The 22,128-nt window shown below is 31.3% G+C and overlaps 2 protein-coding genes across 2 annotated transcripts; one reads left to right on the top strand and one right to left on the bottom strand.

Moving 5' to 3' along the window:
- Positions 1-8,702: 8,702 nt before the first annotated feature.
- On the bottom strand, positions 8,703-9,967 carry HELRODRAFT_68712 (hypothetical protein; the record flags this gene model as incomplete). The annotated part of the gene is made up of 2 exons (XM_009028948.1): positions 8,703-8,939; positions 9,743-9,967. Coding segments are annotated over 2 exons (462 nt in total), but the record flags the coding sequence as incomplete, so codon positions are not given.
- An 898-nt stretch (positions 9,968-10,865) lies between these two features.
- Positions 10,866-11,087, top strand: HELRODRAFT_68746 (hypothetical protein; the record flags this gene model as incomplete). Its single annotated transcript, XM_009028953.1, has 1 exon — positions 10,866-11,087. A coding segment is annotated over one exon (222 nt), but the record flags the coding sequence as incomplete, so codon positions are not given.
- Between the last annotated feature and the right edge of the window lie 11,041 nt (positions 11,088-22,128).

Raw genomic sequence — 22,128 nt, 5'->3', positions numbered from 1 at the left:
CAAATAAAAGAGGCGTCAGTGCATTATTTATAAATTTATTAATTAGTATTATTATAGTTTAAATATTATTGAAAATATGTACAAATAAATTCGAAAAAGAAACATGAAATTATAATGAAAAATTTTAACAACGTAAAATTTTTAGTTTTTTTAAACGATAGTTGTCAAGGCGTTAATAATAAATAGTTAATAATTTATCATTATTAATATTATTGTTATTGTCTTTATTATTATTATTATTCTTGATTGTGTTGTTGTTGATGGTGTTGTTGTTATTATAAATATTGTTATTACCATCATTTGTTAGATTGCTGGTTGATCCGATTAACGTTATTGTTCATTCTTCGAGTTGGAAGTGTTGTTATGATTCGATGTTGGATGTTGATGGAAGGTTTTTCTGATTCGATAAAAATGGCTTCTGCAATTCTTAGGTTGTAGTTTTTTTATTATTCTTTAAAAATCAGGGTCCGACAGACGCAGAAACTGTTACAGCATGCAAGTAATTAAATTAAATAAATAAGTAATGAAATAAATAAAATAAATAAAATAATAATAAAATGAAATAAAAAAAAATAAATTGACAATAAAATGAAGTAATGGCATAAAAACGCAAATCAATAGACATAGTGAGTTATTGAGGTGATCGATAAATAAAAACTAGTTGTGTGAATGATAAAGTTTTATTAAATAAAAACTAGTTGAGTGAATGATAAAGTTTTATTGAGTGTAAATATAATTGAGGTGTCTTGTGATGAAAGTCTTTTCCTGATATGTAGATTGGGTGGCGACTTGATAGATATGTTTGCGTTGACGAAGGTTGTGTGTATTAGTTTTAATTGGTGGTAGTAGAGGATGGATGAAGTGATTTTTGTTATTTTCTACTTTCTTGAACAGTCTTGAATCAAGTGAGTTGAATGTCTGAGTGACGGTAGGATATTATGCAGGTAGAAAGTTGAAGCGGATTAGTTTTTAATGAGAGATTGTAATTGTTGAGTTTGTTGTTGTGTAGCAAAACCAGACTAGGAGGGAGCTGCATATTTGATGCGTGAGATTATGAGTGATTCAGTGATGTCGAATAATTTGATGCCTCTGTGGCCATTTTGAGTACGTAAAATGTTTTAATGCTTATGTGATGATGTGATTGATATGAATTGATATAACTCATCATTAAAAGAAACCGGCCACATAATTTTAAACAATGAAGGATTAAAGTTATTATAGAAAACAACTGGAGATATTTCAAAAGTGTTTATAATTATTGAGCGGTGTTTGTAAATGTCATTTAAATAGCTATGCAAATTATCGGAATATTTATTTCTCATATTGTCTGGATGATTCTAGGTTGCTTTCATGACACACCGCTAACTCCTTATCTCGACTGTGTCGCCTTGCAGTATGGCTATGTCGGGACGTAGAGTGCTGAACAGATCCGATATAGGCAATATCAAATTTCAAATCTGCAAATAACCGACAATTGGCAGGCGCACATACTTTCAATCGGTTGGTGATCGCGGCTAAAATCTTTTTGTGACTTTTGGTGTGTTTTGCTAGAGTGGAGGTGGAACTATAGTTAGAAACCACATGCTTATTTGTCTGTCAAGAGCCACAGAAAGAACATAGAGAGCTTGATGTTTTGCCCCATCTAAACAAATTAGCATTTGTTGGCAGTTGCTGCACTAAATATTTCCTAGCAAATTTAAAGAGGGCTCTAAAAATATTCTCCGTAGTTTTTGACCAACGAGAGATGTTGCTAGCTTTGATGACGGTTTTCATTTTGTGCCCTGACTTTCCAGCGAAATGACATGGTTGAATCACGATTCAATTCTTTCTTTTTCTAATTGTTTGAGCGATAATTTTAAGGAACCTGATTTTGAGAGAGTGTTGTCGATCTTGATATAATCAATTGTCGATTCTTTGTATAAGCATCTCTTTCTTCTGACTAGTTTTGAAATAGTTGCGCAGCTTTAATCTCGCTCTTTCTGTGGCATCTTTTTGCGACACAATGTAATGGCCTCCAATCTTTGCTGGCAACGAAGTAAGTAATGCTACACAACCGCTAATTGGCATATCTAGCCAATTTCGGACAGCTTCAACAATTAGATTACCCAGGGTTTCCGCTATCCAAGTCAACGAGAAGCTGTATGCGAAGTGCGGACAAATTGTTGCGTTAACGGTATTATAAGAGATTAAAATCAAAATTAAACCAATAAAACCATTAAATTTGAAATATTTGATAAAACTCAATTTTAAAAACACAGCCATTTTTCTTAGAGATTATCCCACAATTTGATATAAAATTCAAATATATAAAACGTCAATAAAACCTATATTGCTAAAATATAAATAATAATGATGATAATAATAATAAAGACAATAATAATAATATAAACAATAATAAAAACAATAATAAGAAATTAATTTCGCGTCCCACAATTTTGTCGCTGTTTTTGCCGCCTTGACAACAATCGTTTAAAAAATTTAAATTTTTCTTTAGAATTTCATGTTTCTTTTTCGAATTTATTTGTATATATTTTTAATAATATTAAAACTATAATAATACTAACCAATAAATTTATAAATGATGCACTAACGATGACGGTTTAACGTAGAAATAGATCTATCTGCAATAATTTTGATAAAATGTTTGTTAATAAAAATAAAGCATCAACTTTAAACAGACTCAATGTTATCGATAAAAATTTACTAAGACAAATTGAAAAATTCGAATACAAGTCGATAAACACCAATAAATCTAATTTATTACATATTTTCATAAGCCAATCATGGATGACGATAAAAATGTAATAACAAAATGTTATGAAAATTGTTGTAAAATGTTTGAATATGTGGATGAAATAAATAGCTTCAGTGTCGAACGTATCTCAACAACTGAGGTTTTATTCAATTTAACCCATTTCAACATAAGAAGCATAAATAATAAAATTAACGAATTGAACGAGTTTCTCGATCTTTTTGCTTTTAAATTTGATGTGATTGCCACCAGTGAAAGTTGGCTATCTGATCATCGTGATATGGGTATGGTGCTGATAGATGGTTATTGCTTCTTTGGAAAAAATCGTGTGAACAGGAGAGGAGGTGGTGTTGGACTATTTGTAAAAAACACACTCAACGTTACACTGCGGCTTGATGTAAATGACTCATTGCCATCAACATCTGAAATAGATGCTTTGGAAATCATTAATGAATCTCAGCTTAAAAATATCGTCGTTATTGTCGCTTACAGACCGCCTTCAAGTTCAGTCAATTTTTTTTGTGAAGAAATTGATGAAGTTTTAACAAAATTAAATGAAAAAAAATAAACACCTCATAGTCACAGGGAATTTCAACATAAATTTGACTGATATTGTGAATAAAAGCAATAACAATATACGACAAATCTTGGATCTTCATGGCCTTCATTCACTAATTACGCTCCCTACAAGAATTACAACAAAAAACAATTTGTAATCGATAACATTTTCTCGTTGAACGTGCGTTTACAGGGTGTGGTAGCCTGCGATTTATCTGATCACCTGCCAGTTTTCACACAATAACGCCAAAATAATACCAATCCAAAAAACTAAAAACAGTTATGAAATATCAAACTTTAGACTTATCTCACTGCTACCAGGTTTCACAAAAGTTTATGAAAAAATCATTCATAATAAATTATCATCTTTTTTCGACAAATATGACATAATTTCAAAAAATCAATATGGATTTAGAAAAAAATATTCGACAGAAATGACAATTATTGAACTGATTCGTAACATCGGCAAAGCATCCGAAGAGAAAAAGCTTACCACTGGCATTTTTCTAGACTTAAGTAAAACGTTTGACTGCGTCGACCATGAAATCCTTCTAAACAAATTAGAACGTTATGGAGTGCGAGGGAAAGTCTTCAGATTGTTGGAGAGTTACCTGCGTGATAGATTGCAGTATGTGAGGTGAAATGGGAAAGATTCGAAATTGCAAAAGATCAATGTGGGAGTACCTCAGGGCAACATACTTGGGCCTCTATTGTTTGCCATTTACGTCAATGATTTGCCAAACGCATAAGAAAGATTCAATTACGTGATGTATGCTGATGACACGAACCTATTCAAAAGTGATAAAAACATTAATGAATTAGTAAGTGATATTAACAATAATGTTCAAACCGTTGTTCAATGGTTCAGAAATAACAGGCTGACCCTCAACAAGGTAAAAACTAAATTTATGGTTTTTGGACCCGTCCAATACTTAAATCACAAAAAGCCTTATAAAATTATTGTTGATGATGAAACAATATCAGAATTTAAGTCGTCAAAATTCTTGGGAATCGTAATTGACAATAAATTAACATTCAAAGAGCATATAGGCTGCGTAACAAACAAAGTATCCAAATCATTGGGTGCAATCAGCAGAATAAAATTCTTTCTACCAAGATGTACCTTAAGACTTCTGTACAGTTCAATTTGCCTTCCTCATCTCGTCTACGGTAACATCATTTGGGCATCGACGTATCTATCATTGACACAACCGCTGCAACGGTTCATGAAAAAAGCAATGAAGACCATTACCTGCTCAAAATTTAATGCTCCATCAGAGGAGCTGTTTATTTCAACGCGTAATTTGAACTATAAGAATCTCCATGTGTATTTATGCGCAAATTTTGTCTTTAAGCATTACGCTGGATTATTACCAACCATTTTTTCAAATTATTATTGTTTTGTTTTTAATAATCGACACAAAAACATAAAACGATGTAATAAAGCAAAAACGAATATTTTATTTTTTCATATTTTGTGCAATGGACCACGGATTTAAAATAACTTAATAATTAATTGTGATTTGAATTCTGTTTTAGATACTAAAGTTTTGTCAACATTTAAAAACAAACTGAAGAACAACTGAACCATAATTCAAAATTCTAATTTTTAACTTTTAAGGATACAGTGGATTATTCGTAAAACAATTTTAGTTCCTGAACATTATTATTTCTCTTTTACGAAATTTTGAGTTCACATTCACATTTCATTTTGTTTAAAACTATTTGTAAGGTGGCCATGCTAGATAAGTTACCTGATAACTTGATCATGGTCATCCTGTCTTCTTTTCTTATTTTTGAAGCAAATAAAAATATATCTTATCGTGTCGTATATATATATATTCTGGTAGAAGACCGAATTGTCATGTATATATATATATATATATATATATATATATTCTTGATATATATATATATATATATATATTTATAATAAATACCACCGATTTATTAGTGTTTATCAATTATATTTGAATTTTTCAATTTGCATTATTAAATTTTTATCAACAAAATTGAGTCGGTTTAAAATTGAAACTTTGTTTTCATTAACAAACATTTCATTAAAATTATTGCAGATAAATCTATTTCGACGTTAAACCGTCGTCGTCAGTGCATTATTCATTAATTTATTGATTAGTATTATTATAGTTTTAATATTATTAAAAGTATATACAAATAAATTCTAAAGAAAAATTTAAATGAAAATTTAAAAATTTTTGAATAATAGTTGTCAAGGCGGCAAAAACAGCGTCAAAATTGTGAGGCGCAAAATTAATTCAATTTATTATTATTGTTTTTACTATTATTGTCGTTATTATTGTTATAGTTATTATCATTACCATTATTATCACTATTATTATTATTGTTTTTATCGTTATCATTATCGTTCTTATTATTATCATAGTTAGATTTCTGGTTGATCCAATTAACGATATTGCTGTTCATTCTTCGAGTTGGAAGTATTGTCGTAATTCGTTGTTGGATGTTGATAAAAATTTACTAAGACAAATTGAAAAATTCGAATATAAGTCGATAAACACTAATAAATCGGTGGAATTTATTATGTATATAATTATATATATATATATGTATATATATATAATATATTATATATAGTTTTGAATAAATTTTTCATTTATATATTTTCTTATATTCAGTTTTTAGTTCCACAATGTCACTTCTTGACAAAGTCGTAGTAGTAAATCTGATATATTCTGTGTTTCGGTGACTACAATCGCAGATTTTACAATCAAAAGAATTTACTAGATGACTGCTCTTCATTATCGATTCTGGTTTAGTATTGAAATTATCTTTAAGAAAAAGGGAGGAGGTTTTGTTATTATAAAGCCTAAGTTTTAATTTATCATTTTTGTTGATAGTTTTTACATTACTGTTGACAATCCTTTTTATTATTTTCTCATCGGTTTTAAAAGCTGTCGACATCGTATTTTTGTAATTATGTCATTTGTTGTTTCATCATCGTTACTTTTGTTTGTTACGTCACGATATTTTTTGCTAATAATTTTTTCAATAAATGTTCTTTTGTAACCATTTTTAATTAGCATGTAATAACATTGAATCTATTACACTGATGATGGTAAAGGTTACCGAAAAAAGCTTTTATTTAAATGTATATATGAACAAATGCAGTCTAAAATAGTTAGAAATTTTATTATTAATTTGAATAAATTGAATAATATTGATAAAATAATTGTTCAAAAAATTGAAAAACTTGTTACAAACTCAACAATGCGGAAAATGCGGTGATATTTCTTAATAACTGTATATATATAAATATATACATATATACATATATATATATATATACACACACACATATATATTTTTTTACAATATTATATAAATTCTACTAAGTGTTTGGCGTTAATATGTTTGTAGTTCGTTTTTTCTCACTAAAGTTTTTTGGAGAACGTTTAGTTTATCAAAAATTCAGAATAAATTGTTAGAATATTGTAAAAATTATGGTCTTATATATATATATATATATATATATATATATATATATATATATATATATATATATTAATATGTTTGTAGTTCGTTTTTTCGATTTTACTCACTAAAGTTTTTTGGTGAACGTTTATTTATTAAAATTCAAAATAAACTTATTTTTCGAATTCATGCTGCAAATAAGGCCATATTTCGATTCCGAATGAATCATCGTCAGTGCTCCTTGCTGTATATATATGTATATGCTCTTGACTTTGTCAAGATTAACTTTGACGTTGTAAAAATTAACTTTGGTGTTGTAAAATTGAACTTTGATGCCAATTAGGTGTCAGGTTTCTTAATTGGCTGGTCATCATTCTTCAATAAAAAGACGTCGATTACTACTACCTCACTGACTAGAAGGCTTACGATGCATAAACAGAGGGGTGCTATCAAATCTCATTTGAACTCAACACACTCAATCACAATTAGCCGTGAAATCCTCGACAGCAACACCAAAGTAATATACCAGAACAGCAACTACACGCATCTTAAAATTGCAGAAGCAGTCCTAATTGACATCAATAAACCAAAAATAAATATACAACAAAAAATGACAACCTCACCAACAACGAAAACAAAGAAGTAATAAAAACTAGCATCGTAAATAGTGACAAAGAAGAATATGATGCTATCGATGAAGAAAAGGAGACCAAAGAAGATCTTAAAGTTTGTCAAAGTTAATCTTGACAAAGTCAATATTTCCCTATTTATACAGCAAGGAGCACTGACGATGATTCATTCGGAATCGAAATATGGCCTTATCTGCAGCATGAATTCGAAAAATAAGTTTATTTTGAATTTTAATAAACTAAACGTTCACCAAAAAACTTTAGTGAGAAAAATCGAAAAAACGAACTACAAACATATTAACGCCAAACATTCGGTAGAATTTATAGAATATTGTAAATATATATATATATATATATATATATATATATATATGTATATATATATATATGTATGTATATATATATATATATATATATGTATATATATCTGTGTCTGTAAATGTTCTTATTCAAAATTATTTTCCAGATTCAAATTTTTCGTTACTGACATCTTCGATATTTTCCAATCTTTCTGAACTTTTGCTTCTTGCAGTTGCATGGTGCCGATTAAGATGATAAGATGTAGAAGAATGTTGACCAGTTTGCAATGTTTTGTTCTGCTCATCATGTGATTGTACGATCAATGATGAAGAGACAACGTAACTTGGCACCTTTGAAGATGATTTGCTTGTACCATTTAGGTTTGGGTGTAATGATGACGATGATTGCTGAAGAAACGAATCTAATGTTGACTGAACTACAGAACTCGTATTTGGTGGCAACATAAATGATGATCTATTCAAATTTGTTTGGTTTGATGGGCAGATTTTCTGAGAAAGATTTATTGGCGATTCGTTTAAATCATAAGGTGATAGTGCTGAAAACGATGATGTAGATTGGGATAAAACAGGTTTTGAAAGAGATTGTGAAGACAATTCGATTTCTAAAAGTGACTGAACATTGTCTGAAGCATAAGGTAAAGCAGGTTGAGAATTGTGAACAGAAAGACGTGACATTGATTGCGATAAATCTGCCAATGAATTTCTGAAAATCATCCGTGCTGGAGATGATAACTGATTTAATGACAGAACTGGAATATAAGTTGTTAATATCTCAGAGGACGAATTTGGATGTGAGTCAGACGATCCCACAATTTTGATGCAACTTTCCAGAGAGACATAATTTGTATGTGCTCCATCACAGCCAGCAACATTTTTATCATTACCAACTACATTAATGCTGGGTGAATCGCCAGCAAAAAACAACGAGGAGTTTAAGTTGTCAGCATTGGAACCGGAGTCATCAGTGTCTTCTGTAATTCTATTTTTGTAGAGACCAGCAACTCCCTTTTTATCTGGTATGTTTATGAGATCACGTTTTATACACCTCGATCGACTTGGAATATTTTCTCGATATTGCATCATACTCTTAAAATCAACTATGTATAAAAATCCAGATATCATTATTTTAACTGAGACTTCACCATTGTTGAAAGCTAATTCAATTTCATTGCTAACACGAGGGTCGTATTGCCACCATCCATTTGTTCCTCGGTAGAACCATTGGTACTTGCCTAGACCAAAAAATTTTGAAAAATATATTTAATTGAATTTAACAAAAATGTTATGTTGTAACAAAAGTTTTTTTACTTGATAGTTATTATCTTTCAATCACTCAATACACCAATCACTTAGTCAACCAATCGATCTACCAATCAAATAAATTCTTATAGCATACATTTCTGTAATTCAATAAACGCTCTGGCAGGATTAGCAAGATGACGTTTTCTGATTATAGCAAATAAAAATGAAATTACAAAAAAATAAAATGCTCAAAAATGTTATGTATTCAATAGATACAAAAAAAGATGAAAAATAAAAATAATGTAAAATTTAAAAAATATAAATAAACAAATGGGACAAAAATAATCAAACGAATGAATTAGAATAAACAAAATAAGGCATAATACCATAACTTTTCGTCAGACATATATTCACTTACTTTAATAATTAATTAATCAAATGAATTAATTTAATTATTTCAGTCATCGAAAATGAGCAAGTGTACGAAATCTCATCTTGCTAGGACAATGGAAAGTTATAAATAAATCAAAGATTCTGAAACGGTTTCAGATTTGTACAGGATTTATTATGTGTAGTGGAGAGTTGTACGATTAAACATGTACGAAACCAACATACAAATCAGCAAACATACAAAACTGACCAAGATAATACAAAAATAGCCAAGATGACGTAAAAATAAAATGAATAAATTAAATTTTAAAAAATAGAACCAATAATCAAATAGAACAAAACAAATAAAAAATAGGAAAAAAAATTTGTTTAAATTTGAAAAGAAAACAGCAAACAACAAGATTAATAGTTAAACCGTCTATTGCTGGCATTGGAGCAGAATCATCAAGCAGTTTTGGTCTCACCATGTAATTGTCCGGTATAACTTTCCTGCACATAGCACATTTTTTTGAATGGCTGGCCAGTCCTTTGGCGCACAAATAACAAAATATGTGATTACAAGGCAGCAAGACTGGTTGAACACAGGTTTGCAAACAAATCGGACATTCATGGCCCTCTATCATTTTAAAATGAATCAAAGTTATATTCCAGTCAAAATGTCAAAAGAGTAATAAAATGTTTATCTTAGGATTAACATAATAATAATAAATACTAATATCATAAACAATTACTATAAATCTAAGTTAAAATTTTTCTCAAATGTTATACATTAAAATGAAATCATGCATTAAAGTTATTCATGGTGATTAATAAATATGACATTTCGATTTCGGCTTGATAGAATATATACATATATGTATATGTCGGAAGGAGACCATTATATATGTATGTATATATCTATATATATATATTTTTTCATGCTGGTGTACACTGGCTTCCCCAGGTGGTGGATAAGGGAAAGTCCTGGACAGTGAAACCTTTTAGGATTGCATTTAATAATACGGAATAAGATGCCAGATGCCGCGAACCAACTATACCAGAAAAAAGAAGACAACGGTGAGAGGCGTAGGATCCTAGGACAACGGCTTCAACAGCGAATGATCTTCTATTCTAAATCCACTGCTTTGTAGAACAGGGACCTTTGACCCAAAGGCTAGGTGCGCTGCTTACAACAGTGCTCTCGTGGACACGAGTTAAACTGGTGGTTTCTTATAACTGGTTATAAATTATAAATTTATAAAGTTATATAAAGTTTATGTAAAGTTATGAATTCTTATAACTGATGGTTGTCGTTAGAAATTTGGCAATTCCAGATAAAAAAATTTTTTGACCCAAACATCTTCCATGTCATCACAAAAAAAAGAAAATATTCCCTATTCCCAGGAAGACCTTAAATGGTCAAGGGTGACAATATTAAGGAAGTTCGCAAAAGTGGAGGTATATTGCTGAAAATCGGGCGTCCCCTCCTAGAATATCAGACCGGGCACTTTAAATACTGGATCGCTTACTGGACGCTCAACGGAGATAGTCGGCATGCTAGAAAGGCAAAGGGTTGACATCTATTCTCTGCAGGAAACAAGATGGAAATCAAATGGTGTCTCTCTCATTAGGAGTTACAAGTTGTTCTGGAATGGTCAAAAGACAGCCCAAAATGGAGTGAGAATCTTCATACGGAAATCACTGGCACAAAATGTACTGGAGGTGGTTCGAATCAAGACACGCCTAATGCTGATTAAACTCTGAATGGGAAAACAGGTTCTGACTGTTTTCTCTGCATATGCACCACAGACCGGTAAATCTGAAGACACCAAAAATGACTTCTAAAACACACTCTCAGATGCCTTCAGGAAAACACCATCATCAGAGATATAATTGATATGTAGCGACCTCAATGGCCATGTTGGATAAAGCAAATGGGTTCCACGGTTTCCATGGAGGCTTTGGTTATGGGTCTCAAAACGAAGACGGTGTACGGATTCTGGGATTTGCTGAAAGCCTGAACACTTATTTCAAGAAGAGGGCAGAACATTTGATCACATATAAAAGCGGGATGTCATGCACACAAATTGACATTATTGTCGTCAGACAACAACACAGACGAATATTCATGAGTACAAAAGTTATTCCAGGCGAAGCATGCATCCCTCAACATCGATTGCCGGTGGCCGATATGATCATGGAACTATCATGCCATGCGACTAATCGAATGCCTACTAGAATAAAGACCTGGAAACTGAAGAAATTTTAGGGAGAAATTCGAGGAGTTGGTATCGGCACAGTTGGATCGTCTGGAGAAGATAGACATAACCTGGAAATCTTTGCAGGACACCCTAATAAACGCTGCAAAAGCTGTATGTGGAAAATCTGGACCAATACGCCTGCACAACCGCGAAACTTGGTGGTGGAACGAGACGTTGCAAAATGTTATTGCCAGTAAGAAAGCAGCTTTCAAACAATGGCAGAAGACAAAAACTGATGAAGATCGAAAAACATACCGATCAAAGAACACAGAAGCGAAATGTCAGGTTGCGATATCTCGTGCAAATCAATGCAAGGTATGGCTGACTGGAAGTAAAGGCAAACAAATTCGGTCACTCTACCGAATTGCAAATCAGGCCAAAAGACTGAAAAAAGATATAGTTGGTGTCACATGCATAAAGAATAATAAAGGCACCATAATAACCTTGCAGAGTGAAGTGAAGGATCACTGGAAAGATTACTTCGATCAGTTATTGAATGAAACAAACCTTATTGGGGTGGACTCTGATGCACTTCCGGTGGAAAACCGATTTAGGACATCACAGCTGAAGAGCTTACGGATGCGCTGAAGGCAATGAAAGTGGGTAAAGTGGCTGGTCCATCTGGACAAATGATATCATCAAAGCATCTGGTGGGGCAGGCTTCAGAGCCCTCCTACACATCTGTCGGGAGATGTGGAGTAAATCCATACTACCAGTGGAATGGAACAGTAGCACAACTGTGCCGATATATAAAGGAAGAGGAAATCCACTGAAATGCTCCTCATATTGGGGTATACGTCTTCTGGAACTTCCCTTTAAAGTTATTGAAAAAGTCATTGAGAGAAGACTGTTGTAGCGCGTTTCAATAGGTGGTTATCAGTATGGCATTTTATTTTTAAAAAAACTCTACACAATATTATTATTCCTCTTCAACATTTGATTAATTTGTCTTTTAATAATAGCTATTTTCCTTAATGTCTTAATGTCTAAAGTTACTTCTCTATTCAAGTCTGGTGATCCTCATGATATTAATAATTGTCGTCCTATTTCTATTGTTTCATGCCTATGATTTTCATGGCGGCGTGATGGCTCAATGGTTAAAGGCGCCTGGTCTTGCTATTGCAATGACTGGGTTCGAATAAAAAGAGATCCCCGCCTATTATATGCAATGTGTATGATGCGTGATTTGCCCGCGTATTCCTGTACGCTGTGTGTGTTTGTCGTTGAAACCTCTGAAGCAAACGCAAAAGAGAGAGATAAACCTTTAACCTAACCTATCCAAAATTATTGAAATGGTATTTTTAAGATTAAATAAGTTTTTAAATTCTAATAATTTTTTAATTTCAAATGAGTATAGATTCCGAGCTGGACGCTCTACTGAGTTTGCTTTAGCCGACGTTGTGAATTCTATTTCTAATGCTATTGAATCTAAGAAATTTTGTGTTAATGTTTAAGGCATTTGATTCTATTGATGATTCAATATTATTATATAAACTTTCTATATGTGGTATTCGTGGGCATGCCTATAACTGGTTTGCTTCTTATCTAAAGGATAGGTATCAATATGTTTTCATAAATTGTTCCATATCTTCTACTTCACCTATTTTGTCTGGAGTCCCTCACGGCTCTATCCTTGGTCCCTTGCTTTTTAATATTTTTATTAATGATTTTATCAACTCATCTAAGATCTTGAAATTTGTTCTTTTTGCTGATGACTCAACTTTGTTATGTTCTCATTTTAGTATTATTGATTTGATTTCTATTTTTAATGATGAATTATGTTATGTTTATCAGTGGGTTCAGTCTAATAATTTAAGAATTAATATAGCAAAAACTAATTTTATTCTTTTTGGTCCTAAGATACGTACTAATATTATTAATATACAATTATCAATAAATAATAATGTTATTCAAAGGGTTAATAACATAAGATTTTTAGGTGTAAATATTTCTTGTAACTCATCTTGGTCAGATCATATACAATTTATATCTAAGAAGATTATAAAAAATTTAGGGCTGATCTATCGACTAAGGTCTAGGTTTCCAAATTATATTTTGCTTACATTATATAATTCTATTATCTTGCCATACTTTACATATTGTAATTCTATTTAGGGTTATACTACTAAATCTAATCGACATGACTTAAATGTTTGTCAAAATTATTTCATGCGTATTTAATTTAATTTAAATAGATTTGAACATGTAGATAATTATTATGATGTATCTAATATCATAAAAGTTAATGATTTATATACTAGAAATTTGTTACTGTTTTTTTTATAAATAAATTGCATAGATTAAATCAATGTTCTTCTTTATATAGTCAAATGAATTATTTAACCAATACTCGCTCGATTGGTCTTAGAAATAAGCCTGATTTTTATTTATCTAAACCACGTACAATTTTTTTTTATAATTCTGTTTTTTCTGTCTCTATTCGTCTATGGGATTTTTTACATGAATAAGTTAAAAATATTACTTCTCTCAGCTTGTTTAAAAGAGAAGTATTCTTGAAATGATTAGAACTAATTATTTTAAGTCTCTCCTTCCAATACATTAGCTTCATTTGTTTCAATTTATTTTTTAAATTTATGAATAAAACGTTTTACTATTATATATTTCTATTAATCTTGATCAGGGTGGTCCTACAGGTTAAGGCCTCAGATATACTGGTAATATAAATGATTTTGGTTGATTGATTGATAATTTGGTTTGCTAGGTGGATGGATGGATGGATGATTTGGTAAATCAATAGATATAATTGCGTGAATTGATGGACAGATGATTTGATTTGGTAAATAAGTGAATGGATATAATTGCGTGATGGATAGATGATTTGAGTTGGTAAATAAGTGAATGGATATAATAGCGTGTATGTGTGTGTATGGACTTTTGAGACTCTTCTTTTGTTACTTATGTTTATTTAAAAGTATTTTGTTTATTAAGAAGTATTTTGTCTTTATTTGATCTGGGTGGCCCTACAAGTGCTAACTTCGGATCTCCTAGCGAATAACATATGTTTTTTCCGCATATGTTTGCTGAATAAAAGGATTATTGAATTGAATATATATATAAATATAAATAAATAAATAAATATATATATATATATATATATATACTCGAAAAATTAAGTTAATCGGATTAACCAGCAATCTAACAATGATGATAACAACAATAATGATAATAACAACAACACAATCAATAACAACAGCAGCAACAACAAAAATAATAATAATAGTAATAACTATAATAATAATAAAAACTACAATATTATTATTATTATTAAAATAATGAAGACAATAATAATGATAACTATAATGATAACAATAATAATAATAAATTAATGAATTTCGCGCCTCACAATTTTGACGCTGTTTTTGCCGCCTTGACAACTGTTATTCAAAAATTTTAAAAATTTTCATTTAAATTTTTCTTTAGAATTTCATGTTTTTTTTCGAATTTATTTGTATATATTTTTAATAATATTAAAACTGAAACAATACTAATTAATAAATTTATAAATAATATACTGACGACAACGGTTTAATGTCGAAATAGATCTATCTACAATAATTTTGATAAAGTGTTTGTTAATAAAAATAAAGCTTCAATTTTAAACAAATTCAATCAATCAATCTTCGTTTAGCGTCCAGAGACCCAGTTCTCCCGAGGTAGGACGTTGTTTTCTTTGCCATCAATTTTTTGCGCCAAATTAGGCGATCAGTTGTATCAATTTGTAACAGTTGTATCAAAAGTTGTCATTTAAATTTATAGCTTTCATATCTTGCTCGATTGTTTGCGACTAGGACTTCTTCGGACGAACTTTGGGACGTGTGTCTGGTACATCGTTGAACATGACCAAACCTCAGACGGTGTTGCCGACATTCGTTTGTATGTGATGGCATGGAATAAACTTTGGAAAATTTTTTACATCCTTTCAATCACCAGTTATAAGCGGTGGGCCTAGCCTTTTGCTCAAAAGCACGCAAGGCAGAGGCAGCGTGGATGCAGTTTTATGTCATGCCCAGGACAAGACTTAATCTTGTCGATAAAAATTTACTAAAACAAATTCGAATACAAGTTGATAAACACTAATAAATCGGTGGAATTTATTACATTTTGTCAAGAATTCGGTCTTTTACCAGGATATATATATATATATATATATATATATATATATGGGTGTCCAGATGTAAAAACTTTTCCCTAAATTACTCTTATGCCATCGCAAAGAAAAACAACGGCCCCTAGTCCCCAGCAGGCCTTAAGTGGTCAAGGGGTGCCAAGAATCCCTGGAAAGTATGCAATAGCGGAGGGATGTTACAGAAAAATTCGGAATGGCCCCTCTATGGTACTTAGACTTGAAACGCTCAATGTTGAATCATTGACTGGCCGCAGCATGGAAATCGCAGAAATGCTCGACATCTGCTGCCTTCAGGAAACCCGATGGAAATCGAATGGTGTCTGTCATGTCAACTCAGACAAAGAAAAATATAAACTATTCTAGAATGGTCAAAAGACGGCCAAAAATGGTGTTGGAATTTTTGTCAGAGAACCGCTAGCCCAAGAAGTACTGGATATTAAAAGGATTAATTCATGTGAGAAGAACAACTATGCAAGACGTCAAGTTGCACTGACTCAGACAGATCAGTGCAGAGAGTGGCTCACTAAAAGCAAAGGTGAACAAATGAACATCATATCGGGGTATACGTCTGTTAGAACACTCCCTGAAAATTGTCGAAAAAATCATTGAGAGAAGATTAACGTCGTGCATCCCAATCGGAAATTATCAATTTGGTTTCCTAGCAGGGAAATCAACAATTGATGAAATTCATATCCTTCGGCAACTGCAAGAGAAGTACCTCGCAAAGAATCAACAACTATCACACATTTTTGTAGACCTTGAAAAAGCATTTGATCGAGTTCCCCGTGAAGCAATCAGGTGGAGTCTACGTCGACAACTCATTCCAGAATATCTTGTTCGACTTGTAATGGAATTGTATACGAATACTAAGACTCTTGTCAGCACAACGGTAGGAAACACATATGCTTTTGACATCGGCGTTGGAGTTAACCAAGGCTCGATTCTCAGTCCACTGTTATTTATAACTGTGATGGAAAAAATCACAAAACCGATACGCACTGGTGACATTTGGAATCTAATATATGCTGATGATATCGTTTAAACAGCCACGTCTGAGCAGAATGCAGCACAGATGTTTGAAGATTGGAACACCAGACTCGCCGATCATGGATTCAAAGTCAACATCAGCAAAACCAAAGCAATGAACACTGGTGAACCCATCCAATCCATAGCTACTGGACGATGGCCCGGTTCAGTTTGTAAAGCTGGTGTAGGTAACAATTCAATCAAGTGTCAGCAGTGTAACCAGTGGTGTCACAAACGTTGTTCAAAAATAAATGGTACTTTATATAAAGTGTCCAATTTTGTTTGTCCTGCTTGCATCAATCCATAATAACAAATTCGAAATAGCAATGTTTTTGAAGCCATTAAGGTAGAGAAAGTCACATCGTTTCAATATCTAGGGGATGTTCTGGATTGTACTGGAACAGCTGAAGCTGCCGTTCGAGCAGCATACGTGCAGCCTGGAATAAATGGCATCTCCTTGCCTCTATATTGATGCGGCGTGACATCCCACTACCACTACGATCAAGACTTTATAAATCTGTGATACGTCCGGTGTTTTTATATGGTGCAGAAACATGGCCAATGACAACCAAACTGGAACAACAACTTCAACGAACCGACATGAAAATGCTTCGATGGATGCAAGGAATTAGTCTGAAGGACCACATCAAATCTACCGAAATCCTGCGTCGTGCTGGTTTAGATGATATAAAGGAGGACGAATGCCGGCAACATCGTCTGCGGTGGTCTGGTCATGTCAAACGAAGTGGAAACAATGCCATAACTTCTCTTGCAGATGTTGAAGTACCTGGCACACGTCCCAAAGGCCGTCCAAAGAAGTCCTGGTCGCAAACAATCGAGCAAGACATGAAAACTCTAAATTAAAATGAAATGGATACAACTGATCGTCTAATTTGGCGCAAAAAGTTGATGATAACGAAAACAACGTTCTACCTCGAGCAACCGGGTCTCTGGACGCAAAACGAAGATTGATTGATTCTTTATACGCCATTGAAAAGATACTTTTGTAATAAATATTATCTTCAATTTTCAACTTTCAATCTTTTCAATTTCAATCTTTCAATTGAACTTCAATCTTCAACTTCAATCATTCATTTTGTCGTTGATTTGGTTTCCAATGATACGGCTGTTGTTCTTGTTGTTATTACTGTTTGTGTTGAGGCTTGTGTTGTGTTGATGCTGTTATTATCAAAGTTATTAGACGTGGTGGAGGGGTTGACATTATCTTCCTGTTCATTGTTGTTTAGAACGTTGTTGGTTATTGCATTATTTTGATGTATATTTTGTGCATTTTCATGATATTTTTTGGTTAATCTATTTATGACTTGATCAATTTGTTTCAAAGAGTAATTATTGTTCACGAGAAGTTTTTTTATTCTTAATAATTCTGAGTTGATGAGTGTATAATCAGAGCAATGTTGAAACGCTCTGTTAATTAGAGAAAATATAACACTATTTTTATGTTGTTCTGAGGTCTCGCTTTTACCATTAACACAAAATCCCAAATTGGTGTCTTTTACATAAACTTGCGTTTGAAAACCAATGTCATTTCTGGTTATCAGGACATCCAACAATGGTAGTTGTTTATTATTTTCAATTTCATGGGTAAAGGAAAGAACTGAGTTGGATTTAAATTCATCAATTTAAATTCACCATCAAGTTGTATTCATTTTCTACTATAATATATGTGGTTTCTTTTGAAAAACAGTTTCTTCTAAATATCCCATGTAGAAATTTGCAAACATCATCCCTAGAGGGGAGCCCATGACCTGCTGATACATTTTTCCATCAGGAGTGTAGAAAGGAGCTTCTTTTGTCAGATTTGAAGTAACTGTTTTAGCAGATGAGGTTTAATTTTTAGTGGATTCATAGCACTATGATATACATAGTTTAAAATAATATCTATTGTGGCATCAACAGGAACGTTAGTGAAAAGAGATTCCACGTCTATTGATAATATGATACCTGATGATGATCTAGTTTTTAGGATGTGAATAAATTCTGATGATGAAGAAATGCAATGTTCATTTGGCATATATAGAGTTAGGATGTTGTTGAGCCATTTTGCTACATTATATGTGACTGTTGGTATTTGACTAATTATTGGACGAAGTGGGTCGCCAGTTTTGTGAATTTTGACAGTACCATACATATAACCTGGTCTGTAGTCTCCAGTTAATAGCGGTATTTTATGTTCTGTTGAGTTAGCATTGATATGTCGAATAATTTGGTTAGTTTTTGTTTTAAGCGATAGTGTTGGATTTTTAGTTATCAGTTTAAATTTAATTTCATCTTTCAATATGTCACTTAATTTAGATAAATGGGTTGTATTGTTTAATATTACATATAAATTAGATTGATCGGCTTTCAGTATTTTTATATTTTTATTAGTTTTTAAATTCGTTCGTCAACAATTTGCTATTACACGAATTTCATTTTTTGTTAGATTCACTTAATAATTCATTGCAACTACTCAACTACAACAAAGTCATCTAATATATGAATATAAATGCTCCGTCGGTGAATGTTCGCACCGCAACAATGCTTCATATATTGGAATGACAACTACCACATTGTCAAGACGTTTGACCATGCATCTACAAGATGGAGCAATTAAATAACATTATTAACACCAGCATAACATCACTTTAACACGACAAATTTTAAATAACACGCAAATAGTTTATTGCAATAACAAGATCACAAACCTGAAAACAGCTGAATAAATTTTCATACAAAACAAAAATCCTTCCATGAACATTCAAGTACAGTCAAACAGCAAATAGACTACTAAATAAAAACAACAATCATTATAATTATAACAGTTACGACAACAGCTATAATGATAACAATGTTATCACCAACAACAGTGATGATGTAAACAACAATCCTACCAATAGTGACAACCTTAACAACAACATCAACAACACCAACAACAACATCAACAATAACAACAACAATAGTGCCAACACTGTGGATACCAACGCCACAACCCACAATGCAAATATCAGTTGCAATTGGAACATCATCGATAGTGACAACCTTAACAACAACATCAACAACACCAATAATAACAACAACAGCATCAACAATAACAACGACAACAACAACAGTGCCAACACTGTAGATACCAACGCCACAACCCACAGCGCAAATATCACTTGCAATTGGAACATCATTACAAGAAGCATGAAGAACCACAGCTATGATAATAATAATGGGAACACTTCTTTTATTCAATCAAATATCATAAAACATACAGAATAATACAATATATATATACAAATAAAATCCAGATAAAATACTAATAAAAAATAATCAAGTATACGATAAAACCCTATTACTCATTATCATTTGACAAGTAAGTGCAAATAGGAGGCTTATTTAAAATGGTCATGATAATAACGTTAGCAATAATAATAATAATAATAATAATAACGTTTTTAAATATTGTAAAAATAATATTAATAATATGTAGTTAATTAAATAAATTAATTCGCGCTTCTTCTCCGCTGAGCGTTGATAGCCTTAACAACCATAATATAAACAATCTTGCCGTTAAAATTTTGAAAATCGCGTTTTATATTATTTAATGTTATTAAATTTATTTTAATTGTTTTCTGTTTTAAATAATTTATAAAAATTAATAATTACTTGTTCCTTCTTATCAAATATCTTACATACATTATATATAATGCACTGAAGATGAGTTATTTATAACTCGTAATAGCTATCTGCAAATTTATTTAATAAAATTTTTAAAACAATAAAATGTATAATTTTTTTACATTAATAAATTAAAAAGAAATATAAAAAAGTTGAACAATGTTGAAAGTAGTGTTGAATTTTTGAAATATATATATATATATATAAAGTTGAATCTACCAATCTACGACGTGTTGAATTATTATTCAAAAAAGTTATAACAACAAATTGGGAAATTATTTTTAATAAAACCTGCTTATCCGAAAAGCTCGTTCCAATTATATATATATATATATATATATAATTTGGAACGAGGTTATATATATATATATATATATATATATATATATATATATAAATGAAAAAGACAATAACACAAATGTTCTTTGCAAAAACCTTAACGATAGCCGAAGCCATATTAATAGAAATAAAAAATCAAAAATTAAATGTTCAGCTACATAGTATAACAGTACTTCCGACTCACAAACAGTTATCTAAACTAATTAATAATTCTCTCACCACCAATAACAACAATAACAACCACGTTACCACCATTACCACCAACAACCATGTTACTACCAACAACAATGTTAACCATGTTAGAGATGCCAACGACCATGACAACAACACCAACAATAATGTTAATAATTGCAGCAACAACACCAATACTAATGTTAACAACAACAACATAATCATTGTCAATAACAACAACAATAACAACAGCAACAACAACAATAACAACAGCAGCAGCAACAACAACAACAACATCAAGAGTAATAATAATAATGATAATAACAATGACAATGATAATAATATAAACTTGGAAACATGAATATTGTAGTATGATTTTGCTATTTATTTTGTTGACTTACTTTATGGTCGTTTTTTAAGAAATTTTTAAAATTTTAATTTAAATTTATTTTGTTTAATTCTAATCAAATTCAGATCGAGATTGCGGTGGTATGCACATGTGTTGAGAAGGGATGAAAGGGTCGGGATTAGGCGAGCGTTGGAGTTCGAGGTTGCAGGAGTGGTAGGGAGGGGTCGTCCGCGATTGGGATGGAGAGAGCAGGTGGAGAAGGACAGGGTGAAAGCGGGGTTGCGTGATACTGAGGCGAGTGACAGATGTGGATGGCGTCGAGGGGTATTTCGGTTTCATCATAGGTAGCCAAACGGCAACCCCCGATCTCGGGGAAAATGTCGTCTAAACGTGTGTTGTTGTTGTTGTTTAATTCTAATATATATCTATATAAATAATTTAAAGTTAATTTTATCAATATGTTAAATATATAGTATATAATAATTAATAATAATATTTTCAAAAATGTTTCGCGCTTAAAATTAAGTTATACTGTATGACGACATTTGTTTATAAACGGTAATTTTCGTTATTATTTTAAAATATTTCGCACTGACGATGATATATTTTATATCGAAAAAGCTTTTTGCAATTATTTATATTAATAAACATGAACAATAATAATTCTAGTTTTTTACATAATAAATTAAATAATTATAATAAAATTTTAATTAGAAAACTTGAAAAATTAATGTATAAACATAATAATTGTATTAACGCGGTTGATTTTCTTGAAAACTGTATATATATATATATATATATATATATATATATATATATATATATATATATATATATATATACACA

This window comes from Helobdella robusta (assembly GCF_000326865.2).
Source record: "Helobdella robusta unplaced genomic scaffold HELROscaffold_6, whole genome shotgun sequence".
NCBI lineage: Eukaryota > Metazoa > Annelida > Clitellata > Rhynchobdellida > Glossiphoniidae > Helobdella > Helobdella robusta.
Note: the sequence above shows the minus strand (reverse complement) of the source record. Positions and strands in the feature narration are given on the sequence as shown.